Here is a 12,647-nt window from a genome sequence, read left to right on the forward strand (position 1 = left end):
ATATATATATATATATATATATATATATAGAGAGAGAGAGAGAGAGAGAGAGAGAGAGAGAGAGAGAGAAAGAATGCTCAATCACTTTCACTACATGTAATAAATTCATGACTTTTTTCTCATTGTGTTGCTCAAAATTCATAATCCACCAATCATTTCAGACACAATGAGAGAGCACGTCACCCACAGTCTATCACCACCACCGAACGTGTACACACACACAAGCACCCCCCACCCCCCCACGCACATTCTCCATATTATTTTATAAACACATTTTGAGATTTGAATCCTTCGGTATTTCTGATATTGTCTTCTTTCTGCCCTGCAGGGTGTAACGGTGGTGCCTAAGTACGCGGAAGAACCTCCCCTGTGGGCACTATGGTCGCCGTAGCAGCAGCAGTCAGTCAGTCAAGCAGAACCAGCGAGGTCGCCATCTCAAAGAGAAGAAACGTTGAACCGACTGGAACGCTGGTTCATCCTGGACGAGAACAAACGAGCACGTGACACTATCCTCGACATGAACCAACGAAGACAACGTCACTTCGACGCAAACGAGCTAGGACGTGGTTTTTTTCTTTTCTTTTTTTGACTGAAGACAAGAGACTTTGAGCACAGGTTCTACTTTGGCCAGAACCGTCGATGGTTCCATGCCCGGCCGAGAACCAAGGAACAAGTATTTTAGACAAAAATCAAATACCACCGTCTTCATCACTGAGGATGAAAGTCCTCGAAGAAGGATGTAGCGACGCGGCAGGAGGGACAACTTCCCGAAGTAAACTGTCGAAAATATATAAACAAAGAACTCTTCGTCCATTCCCCTCCCTCCCCTGGGCTTCTGTCTGCTCAATACCACTTGATAAACTCTCAACCTTCCCGTCTAGTTTCTCTTCGATCTTTTTGCTCGACCTCCTGGCAACAATAGAAACCATAGATTATCTATCACAGTCCTACGTCTACCCAGTCCAGACAATACAACATTTCTCCTTCGATATCAATTTCTCGATCTCCGGGAGAACCCAGACACCATCGCCACAGACCCCCCCCCCCCCGAGTTCGAGAATATCCGAAGTCAAAAAACCCGGGGCAGCAGGTACGGTAAGGCTCTTCGATCTACCCCTCAAACTTCGCTCCATCATCATGTTCAATAGTCTCTTCCTCTTCCTATAACCCACCCCACCCTCCAGCCCAATCCCTCACCTCTCACCCTCCACCTTCTCATTCCACTCCACACCAGCTCACCCTCCGTCCTCCACCGAATCTTCTCTCCGCCCAGATTTCCTCCACCTGACGCCACACTCCCCCTCACCTTCGCTCACCTCTCATCCTGTCTCCTCCTCCATTCTCCTTTCCTCCCCTCTCCTCTTCCTTCGCCAGTGACCCATATAACCCCATAATACGGCCTGACAGCTCCTCTCCAGCAGACATCACAGCACCTTTCGCCAAAAAGCCCTGTAACCTCCTCAGCTCCGAGTGGCACTTGACTTCTGTATCCCGCCTGGCGCCAGGCGATTTCATTCGTCTCCGTGGCACCCACACCCCACGGTAGTGAAGAGGCTATAACCTGTCTGTTCATCTGGCGTTGAACTATTTTTTAATTTCCGTGGTACCCTCCCCCATCCCCGGAGCCACGTTAAGTTCATTACACCCTAATGAATCTATTTCTCGAATCCATATAATTCTATTCATCTGAAGGGAGGACCGGGGACGATCTCCCCTCCCCACCCTCAATTGAATCAATTCCCCTGGCGCTTACAATAACAAAAGCTACAAAGTGCGCCACAACCAATGTTATGTTCGAGTGTCACAATGATAAAGTGTCCTGTGGTAACACTCGTTTCCAGGTAAATACACTTAAAGACTATTTTGGAATACGGTCGCGCACCAAATCGACTGCACCACTTCGGCCACAGCAGGTTGCGTTGTCGACCAACGCGATGTCTGTGTCTTCCCATTTTCTTTCAATTCTCTGCACCGCTCCTCGTTATCTCCCATGTCGCTGCCTGTCTTACCTCCCGTTTTCTTCCTTGTCGCTGCCTGCACCTCGCCCTTTTTTTCTTCCATGTCGCTACCTGTCTTACCTTCCGTTTTCTTTCAAGTCTCTGCCAACGCCTCTCCCCGTTTTCTTCCAAGTTGCTGCCTGTCCTACTTCCCGTTTCTTTCAAGTCTGTGTCAGCGCCACTCAGTTTTCTTCCGAGACTTCTATCGTCCCTTGCCCTTCGGTTGGACTGCGGACGCTCGATCTACAAGCTTTCTCTTCACACTCTCCGCTCTTCACAGACTCCCAACTTTGCGGTCCCGAGGCGAAACCACAAAACAAAAACAAAAAAAGACAAAGCAAACTTGATGGTCAAAGTCAAAAGTTAGTTATAAAGATTGACAAGACTTCAAAAGGTGCGCGAGCGCGCGTTCGCTCATGCGTGTTTGTGCGCGCACTTGACTACTTGTGTGACAGGGTTCGCGTGTGCGCGTGCGTGAGAGATTGCGCGCGCGCGCGCGCGTGTGTGTGTGTGTGTGTGTGTGTGTGTGTGTGACTGCATGTGTGAGACTGCGCGCGCGCACGCGCGTGTGTGTGTGTGAGAGACTGCGCGTGTGTGTGTGAGACTGCGCGTGTGAATGCGAGACTGTGTGCGTGTGTGAGAGACTGCGTGTGTGTGTGAGAGTGTGTGTGTGTGTGAGAGAGAGAGACTGCGTGTGTGTGAGAGACTGCGTGTGTATGTCTGTATGTGTGTGTGGGAGAGAGAGAACGTGTGTGCGTGCGTGTGTGTACGTGTAAGCTCCCACACTCACACCTATAACTAAACTTACAGCTACAGCCGCAGCTACACCTACGGCTACACCCACGCCTACCTATTGGTGATGAAATCGGAATACAGAGGTCTAACGCTGACACCGGGAACGGAACGGGAATGGGAATCGCGTCAGAGATGAAGGACCCCGATCCCACATTCAATTACTTCATAAAATGAACGATGAGCTCCCATAAAACACCCGAGTCTTGCATAAGCTCCGAGCAAACCTTCGACAAAAAGCTGCTCTCGTTTCCAGGCAATAGCAGCACTGGCAGCAGCAGCAGTAGCAACAGATCCTAAGGGCGTAGTGTGCAGCTGAACTGCAATCATACGACAGCTAGAGAGAGGTGTACGTGTGCGCACGTGTGTGTGTATGTGCGTGTGTGTGTGTGTGTGAGAGAATGAGTGAGAAAGTGAGAGTGTGAGTGAGTGAGGGTTGATTTAACACCGAGACGAATTTTCCTTCACCGAATAAAAGATCCTAACGATAATCATAATAAATACACAACTCCTGAAGTATAGAAATAAAAGAAAACAGGAACATGGCTCAGTTCCTAGAAGAGGCCTTTCGACACGGCGGCATGGCATGTTGGTTTCATTCAGGCGAAGATCAAGCGATTTCATGCAGCTGAAGGTACGGACTCCGGGCTGAAGGGAGTCTCGGAGGATCTAAACCCACTTTGGTGGGGAGTCTACTCCCAACAGCTGCGTAAAACCGCCTGTCCTCAGGTAGAGAGAAAAAAAAACACTTATGTAGACCAAAGATTCCAAGGATCTAACAAATAGAAAACTAGAATATTTCACACAAACACCATACACTTGTAATGATGAAACACACACACACACAAACACATACACACATACACACATACACACACTCGCACACCACACACACCACACACACCACACACACACACACACACACACACACACACACACACACACACACACACACACACACACACACACACACACACATACTCTTCCGACTAAATCGGCTTAGGAGGATCCGTCCGCAACTATACTGTGGAGTAAATTATGTTTGCGAGTAAATCAAACCAAGCAAAGGGCACGAGAGCCTCAATGTCCCGCGACAATAGGATCCGAATAGCTGATCTCAGTACCCGACCTCTCACGCAGCGGAAATGTAAATAAGCCTGAGTCAGCCTCGTAAATTATCTAAACAGTGATTTGCTATTCTGGGTGCCGCAATATCGTGGTCATATGGCGCAGCTACAAAATGTAAAAGATACCACCTAAGCACAAGGGACTAGGCATGATGGCCTTTATCGTAGCAACTCTGTGATTCAAGGCATGTCCTTACTGTCGTTACGCGTTGACTCTAGCGGGATTCTAACTGCTATTTACCTAGTTTCTCGCCTCCAGCCGCCAGCGCCCATGTCCACTCGCCCATCACGCTCCACGTGATGAAAAATTCTACTCTTTGAATTGCGCCACAACTGTTTCTCGTGTGCATCACCACTTCAATGGAGATAAAAGGAGCAACTTCGGAATTCTCAAGTAGTCAATATCGCGACTCCGATAAAAAAAATAACATGACAACTGTGTAAAAACATGCATATACACACGCGCCCATGCACACACAGACATGTACGCACGAGTATACACATACACAGTATATACATGCATACGCACGATTACACACACACACACTTATGCGCGTACACACTACAATACACACAATACGCATGATATACATGCGCGCACAGAGCACGCAATCATTCTTAGTTGAAACAGTTCTGAAAAAATAATAATGCATTACTTTGACATACATTTACTCTGGTGTCAGGTGCCGTTCCTTTGACTTAAGTGACGTGATTTGTAGGCTCTTGTCCTTTCTAAACCCGTACCATTTCCATTCTCCGGGTTTGTCCGAGACTCCTTTTGCCCTGAACCCGCCCGCCCTCAGACGAATAAAATCGTCTGGCGTTACTCAGGATGAAAACACAAGAGTGATGTGCCGGAAATAAAGGAAAGAGGGGGCGAGTGTGGTGTCAAACAATTTCATATTTCATAGATGAACACTCAGGCAGAAGGAACTTCATCAACGATCAAAGCAACAACGTAAATGGTAACCAAGCAGGCGTGAGGGCGTACATGCACACCCACACACACAAACGCATGCACACAAACCCACGCACAGGGTACATATGTATACACAAACACACACACACACACACACACGTATATGCACGCATGCACATTTGCCAATGTGTGTGCGAGCGTACGTGTGTTCGCACAAGCTTGTCTGTGTGAGCTTTCGATTACTATTAACACCTTGTTAATCTTAATCCATTTTGGTTTGATCCAATGTATGAAATGTTCATTGTGTTGCAACAGTGGTTTATAATTACTGACAATGACAGTTCTGGTTTGTATCAAATCGACAGTTGATTCAGTGTCCTGAATGCTGATGTCGGAGTTTTTTTGTTTTTTTTTTCAAAGAAAAAATGCATCCCATAAAAACATTCAATACAGAAGACCGTTCCATTCCCAAGACAAGAGACGAATAAATAAGTCACAACTGGTTTTTATTGCCCAATGACACATGAAAGACGACGTTGACTTCTTCAGATGGCTTGGCACCAAGAATGACGTCACTTCAAACTTGACACATTCCTCTGACCGATACTTTTCCGATATTTTCCGATACTTTCATTCCAATTAATATATTGTGCTCTGACCAAATCTGTATAACATAATGCTCAGTTATATTTAGAGCAGGAATATGCACCCAGGTGGAGTGATAATTTTGTAAAGAAAAAGTTAATAAAGACTGCTCCATGACCCTCTGACAGAATACTAATTACCAAAAGGTCGCAAATCGCGACGGAAAAGAAAGAAAACAAGGATCCTAAGGGGGAGACTTAAAGATAGACGTGCAGATCGATTCTATCATGGATTTATGTATAATTTTGTTTTCTCCTTTTATATATATATATATATAAATATATACATATATCTACATATATATACTGTGAGGCTGGTATCATTCCTTTTATTGCTGTTACAATCCTGAGCTTACAAGTGTGTAACCACCCGGAGACCAACCAAATGGACAAGTGTTCAATAAAGATATGAACAAAGTTACTGTGTGTTCTTTGACCTTCCCCAAAGGTATTTCGAGAACAAGATGGCTCATGTGTTCACTTGGCATGTGAAAAATATATGTCGTATTTACACTCTCCTGATACCCTACCCATCAACTCGCCCTCCTTTCAGTTTAGTTTCATTCAACGCTAACACGTCCACAGTTCTGCTCAAACATTTTATCAATCTCTCCTTTTATTCTCATCCGTGCCACATCCGCGCACATTTGATGTCGTAATTACAAAGGGTCTGGTTTGAATTCTCTGCCCAGACCTCCTTTTGCCTTGGTTTCTCGTAGGAGAAAAGTACAGAATGGGGACACGTCTTGTATACATATATAACAGACGAAAAGCAACCAAAATAAAGGAAAAGATGACTAGATACAACGAATTTATAATAGACAAAAAAAAAATAGTTCCTGCATCAAAGATTTCCAAATGCAGTCTAGAACAAAGTAGACGAGAATTCTCTCTTGCTCCGCCTCGGCATCATGAACAAATGCTTCCCCCTCCCCCTCCTCCTCCTCCCAAGGGGAATGACATGGCGACGCTCATTCCCGATCTCGACCCGATATCCGACCTCATTGTTCGGTGGTGCCGCGAGCTTTTTACACCTCTTGTTCGGCCCTGCTGCGACCATTAACCTCGACGTTCCTAATGTAAGGAGACTGAAGACACTGAGAGCCAGGACAACAATCTGGTAAGTTTTGTCTCTTGTATGAAGAGTCCATGGAGGAATTCCGATATTGTGATGCAACTTTGGGTATAGACTCGACCCAAAATTTAAGAAATTTTATAAAAACGCATTTTTTTTCTATTGCGTGCGTGTGTGTGTGTGTGTGTGTGTGTGTGTGTGTGTGTGTGTGTGTGTGTGTGTGTGTGTGTGTGTGTGTGTGTGTGTGTGGTGTGTGTGTGTGTGGTGTGTGTGGTGTGTGTGGTGTGTGTGGTGTGTGTGTGTGTGTGTGTGTGTGTGTGTGTGTGGTGTGTGTGTGGTGTGTGTGGTGTGTGTGTGTGTGTGTGTGTGTGGTGTGTGTGGTGTGTGTGGTGTGTGTGGTGTGTGTGTGTGTGTGTGTGTGTGTGTGTGTGTGTGTGTGTGTGTGTGTGTGTGTGTGTGTGTGTGTGTGTGTGTGTGTGTGCGTGCATGCGTGCGTGCATGTGTGCGTGCGTACGTATGTGCGCATGTATGTATATATGCTTGTATATGTGCACGTGTGAGCATGCGTGCGCACGCGTAAGTTTGTGTTTTTCGCCAGAGCTTTTCTGAAACGGAAGCCTGCTATCGTCTCGTGAAACCTGGCCAGAGTTGCATCGCTGAAGAGTGAGGGGAACCGGAGACAGACGGAAAATAAAACTACCTGACGTTATGATCAGCAGAGGCAACAGCAGGGAGCCAGAGACCTCGGCGCCACCGGCAACGGTGACTCTCCTCGTCCACGACTCTCGCATTTATTATTTCTGTGCTGGACGTACGTGTGTATTTACCTAGTTGTATTTACCTAGTTGTATTTTACGGGAAGGGGAGCTATGCTCGTGATGTCCCGTTTTCGTATCTCATTTTATCTAAACTATTTTTAAATTCATGTATTGTTTTTGCACACACCATTTTCTCATCTAACTTGTTCCAACTGTCTATTACTCTGTGAGGAAAGCTGTTCTTTTTCACATCTCTTCTATAGCTGTCTTTTTTTATTTTCTTTCCATGTCCTCTTGTATTTCTGTCATCCCATTTTATCAGATTCTCTCTATCAGTAATTTCTATGCCTTTCATGATTCTGTAAATAGCTATCAAATCTCCTCTCTCTCTTCTTTGCTCTAGTGTCTGTAGTTCAAGTTTTGCTAGTCTCTCTTCATATGATAGTTTTGAGAGTGTTGGTGCCAATTTTGTAATTGCTCTTTGTATTCTTTCAAGTTTTTTTATGCATTTTTTTGCACTTGGTGACCATATCGTTGCTGCATATTCCAATCTTGGTCTTATCAGAGTGATTAGAATTTTCTTCACCATTTCTTCATCCAGGTATGTAAATGCCACTTTGATTGTTCTTATTAAATTATAGGTTTCTCCAAAAATCTTATTTATATGTTTTTCAGGTGACATATTATTCATAATAATGACTCCCAGGTCCTTTTCATTTTCTACTTTTTTTATTCCATCTTCTCCCAATTTATACGATCCTGTTATTCTGTTTTTACTTTTTCCAAATTCCATTATACTACACTTTTTTGTATTGAACTCCATCTCCCACTTCCTACTCCATTCCTGTACTATATTTAGATATCTTTGTAGTGATTCACAATCTTCTTCCGTGTTCACTTTTTTCAATAGTTTTGCATCATCTGCAAAAAAGCTCATATAGCTTTCAATTCCTTCATCCATATCATTAATATATATAGCAAACATTATTGGGGCCAGAACTGTTCCTTGTGGAACACCGCTTATTACTTCATCCCATTTTGAGTGTTGATCTCTTATCACTACTCTCATTTTTCTTTCTTGCAAAAAGTCTTCCATCCAATTTAGCAGTTTGCCCTGTATTCCTCCTTCAGTTTCTAATTTCTTAAGCAATTTCTTATGTGGTACTTTGTCAAAAGCTTTTTTTAGGTCTAGAAATGCACAATCAGCCCATCCATCTCTTTCTTGTATTATATCTATTAGTCTTGAATAGAAACATATTAAATTGGTGACGCATGATCGTCCTTGTCTGAATCCAAATTGCCTTGGATTGAGCACATTGTTTTTTTTTTATTTCTAAATATTTTACCCATCTATTTTTGAAAATTCTTTCACAAATTTTTGCTATTGTACTTGTTAGAGAGACTGGCCTATAGTTGTTAGGGTCTTCTTTATTTCCTCCTTTATATATAGGTACTATATTTGCTTTTTTCCAATCTTCTGGAACTTTACCTTCTTTCAAGGAACTGTTTATTATGCTATGTATTATGTCTGCTAGTTCATTCCTGCATTCTTTCAAAATCCAGTTTGCTATTTCATCTGGTCCATGTGATTTTCTGACATCAAGATTACTCAAGTGGTTCAATATTTCATTCTTTGTTACTTCTATTTCTTCCATAGGGGGGACTTTCTCTTTCCATTCGATCTCTTCAGGTTGTATGTTCTCCCTTGTAAACACCGATTTAAAATGTTTGTTCATAATTTCCGCCATTTCAATTTCCTCTGTGTATTCAACTCCTCCTTGTCTTAATTTCTCCAAATCTTGTTTGTTTTTCAGTTTGTTGTTTACAAATATGTAGAATAGTTTTGGTTGATCTTTACATTTTTCTATGACATCTTTTTCATATTTTCTCTTTTCCTCTCTGCACGCTTGTACATATTCATTTCTATAACAAGTATATATTTTCCATTTTTCTGGTCTTTTTTTCTTCAATTTGGTCCAAGCTTTGTCTCTTTTATCTTTTATCTCCCTACAACTTTTGTTGTACCAGCATTTTACATATTCTTTTTCTTGTTTTTGTCTTGGGACATACTTTTCTACTCCTTTTTTATAGATTCTTGTCAAAATATTCCATTTCTCTTCTACTGTTGTATCTTCTTTGTGTATTCTTTCCCAGTTTTCATTTTGAAACAACTCTTATTTTATCAAAATTTGTTTTTTCATACATCAATCTTCCTTTTCTATATTGTTCATTTCTTTTCATGTATTTTTTCTCATTTAGTTCTAGTTCTATCAATATATGGTCACTTTTGCATATTGGTGCCTGGTATATCTTTTCCACTATTTTAGGTTCTGATGTGATTACTAGGTCTAGTCTCGATGGTTCTTCTTCATTTCTATACCTAGTGTTCTCTTGGATCCATTGTGTCATTGTGTGGTCAATAATCATCTCAAGTAGAACACTTCCCCATGAGTCTTCTCCACCCTTTACGGTCATCTCTTCCCAGCATATTTCTTTGCAATTATAGTCGCCCATCATAACTATTCTTCCTCCATCTTCCATTATCTCGTTTAGTGTTACTCTTGTGTCTTCTAACATGCTTTTATGTTCATTCTCTTCCCATGAGGCTGTTTTTGGGGGCACGTAGTTTATTACAAACTTTCTGCTCTTCTTATCTCTATCTTCTACTTCTATCATTATCATCTCTACTCTATTGTTCCCATATGTGACTCTCTTCACGTTTATATCCTTCTTAGTCAGGAACATAACTCCACCCCTTGTTTTATCTTTCTGTTTCTAATCCAATAATTATATGCATTGTGTCCTATGCTGTTGGGTGGTAGTGGGCCTTTTAATTTTGTCTCAACAATTCCCATTATGTCCGGATCTTTTTCTTTCAGATATTTGTTCAGTTCATTCAGTCCTGTTATTAATCCATCTATATTTGTGTAGGATACTCTTAACTTTCTGTTATTTCCATTGTATTCTCTGTTTCTTTTGTGTTTCTCTCTTTTATGTTCCATTTCTTCAGTTTCATATTCACTACTCTCCAGTAGAATTCTTGTTTTTCTGTCTCCATTCTGGCCTCGTTTTTGTTTTTTTCTTTTTTCATGTCTATTCCTTATTTCCTCCTCTCTTTCCTCTTTATTCATTTCCCTTTTTATCCATACCTTTTTATATTGTTCACTTGTTGCTAGTTTCCCTGTTTTGGATAAGATATTCTCAGCCGTAGTTTGTGACCTGAATTTAATCTTAATTGGTCTGGTTTTGTCTGTACTATATTTCCCGAGCCTGAATTTCTCTTCGATTTGTTTCATTATTTCTGGTTCATCTTCCTGAACTAATTCTAGTAAATTTCTTACTTTTTCATTTTCCTCTTTGATTCTTGTGGTTCTATCTGGGTTATGTTTCTCTTCCATTCCTAATATAATTATACATTTCTTTCTGTCTGCTAAGTCTCTTACTATATTCTCCTTCTGTCTCATCACTTTAATAACTGAGTCTTCAGTTTGTTCATTCATTTGCTGTCTGATTATGTCAGTGAATGCAACTTTGCTATTTTCTTGGATTTTTTTCCAACCCTCCTTGTTCTCCTTATTATTCTCCTTTAAGACTTTATTCTCTTCTTTTACTTCTTTTAACTGTTTTTTTTTTAAATTCTTCAATTTCCTTAGTTAAGTTTTTGTTCGCCTTCTCTAGTTCTTCCAATTTTTCAACTCTTTGCACAATGTTGTTAACGTGACCGAACCTAAATTCCCAGTGCTCGATCATCTTATCGAGTTTCTCTTCTAGTCTTGTTAATCGGGGGGGGGGGGGGGAGAGGTGTTGTGTCCCCCCCCCACCCTCTTTAAATACCTGGAAAATATTCTCATCATCTTCTACTGTATTGCTCTTATCTATACTTCTAATCTTTACATTTTTGTTAGACATTTCATCATCGCTAAATTGGTCCGGACCTCGTTTGTTTAGATTTCGTCTGCCTGCCTGGGCCAAGTCCTCACCTTCCTCATTTCCTTCCATTTCCCTCAGTAATCCCTCCCCTTCTCCTTTTTCCTTACTTTCCCTACACCACGAGCAATTTCCCCCCCCACCCTGTAAATACAATAGGTACTTCCTTTGCTTTGGGATCCACGAAATTTCACTTTTTCTTCAGAACGTCTTCTAAGCCGTCCGTTCGTTGAAGTGTGTGTGTGTGTGTGTGTGTGTGTGTGTGTGTGAGCGTGTGTGTGTATGTGTGTGTGTGTGTGTGTGTACGCACGCGCGTTTGTACATGCGAGTTTGTGCATGTGATTTTGTGCATGTTATTTCGTGCATGTGATTTCATGCATGCAAGTTTGTGCATGTAAGTTTGCAAAGTGCGTTTTTGTACACGTGTTCGTGTGTATGTGTGTATTTGTGGGCATGTGTGTATTTGTGGGCATGTGTGTTCGTGTGCATGTGTAGGTGTGTGTTCGTGTGTGTGTGTTTGTGTTTGTGTGTTCGTGTGTGTGTGTTCGTGTGTGTGTGTTCGTGTGTGTGTGTGTGTGTTTGTGTGTTCGTGTGTGTGTGTTCGTGTGTGTGTGTTCGTGTGTGTGTGTGCGTTTGTGTTTGTGTTCGTGTGTGTGTGTTCGTGTGTGTGTGTGTTTGTGTTTGTGTTCGTGTGTGTGTGTTCGTGTGTGTGTGTGTGTTTGTGTTTGTGTTCGTGTGTGTGTGTTCGTGTGTGTGTGTGTTTGTGTTCGTGTGTGTGTGTGTGTGTGTGTGTGTGTGTGTGTGTGTGTGTGTGTGTGTGTGTGTGTGTGTGTGTGTGTGTGTGTGTGTGTGTGTGTGTGTGTGTGTGTGTGTGTGTGTGTGTGTCTGTGTGTGTGTGTGTCTGTGTGTGTGTCTGTGTGTGTGTGTTCGCGTGTGTGGTCGTGTGTGTGTGTGTTTACACGTGCGTGTGTGTGTGTGTGTGTGTTTACACGTGCGTGTGTACACGTGTGTGTGTGTGTGTGTGTGTTTACACGTGCGTGTGTACACGTGTGTGTGTGTGTGTGTGTGTACACGTGTGTATGTGTTTACACGTGCGTGTGTACACGTCCGTGTGTACGCGCGCGCGCGCGCGTGTGTGTGTGTGTGTGTGTGTGTGTGTGTGTGTGTGTGTGTGTGTGTGTGTGTGTGTGTGTATACACCTGTGTGTGTGTGTGTGTGTACACCTGTGTGCGTGTACACCTGTGTGCTTATACACCTGTGTGCGTGTTCACCTGTGTGTGCGTGCACCTGTGTGCGTGCACCTGTGTGTGCGTGCACCTGTGTGTCCGTGCACCTGTGTGTGCGTGCACCTGTGTGTGCGTGCACCTGAGTGTCCGTGCACATGTGTGTGCGTGCACCTGTGTGTGCG

The 12,647-nt window shown here is 42.8% G+C and overlaps 1 protein-coding gene across 1 annotated transcript in view; it reads left to right on the plus strand.

The window, feature by feature from the left end:
* Window positions 1–5,283, plus strand: part of LOC143021475 (uncharacterized) — a 273,782-nt gene extending 268,499 nt beyond the window's left edge. Inside the window, exon 5 of the mRNA XM_076179010.1 lies at window positions 329–5,283. Within this exon, the coding sequence (XP_076035125.1) occupies window positions 329–335 (7 nt within the window). The 3' untranslated portion in view covers window positions 336–5,283. The remainder of the gene's footprint in view (window positions 1–328) is intronic.
* Window positions 5,284–12,647: the final 7,364 nt, after the last annotated feature.

This window comes from Oratosquilla oratoria, chromosome 42 (genome assembly GCF_046742065.1).
Source record: "Oratosquilla oratoria isolate Oo_2021 chromosome 42, ASM4674206v1, whole genome shotgun sequence".
NCBI classification, from domain to species: domain Eukaryota; kingdom Metazoa; phylum Arthropoda; class Malacostraca; order Stomatopoda; family Squillidae; genus Oratosquilla; species Oratosquilla oratoria.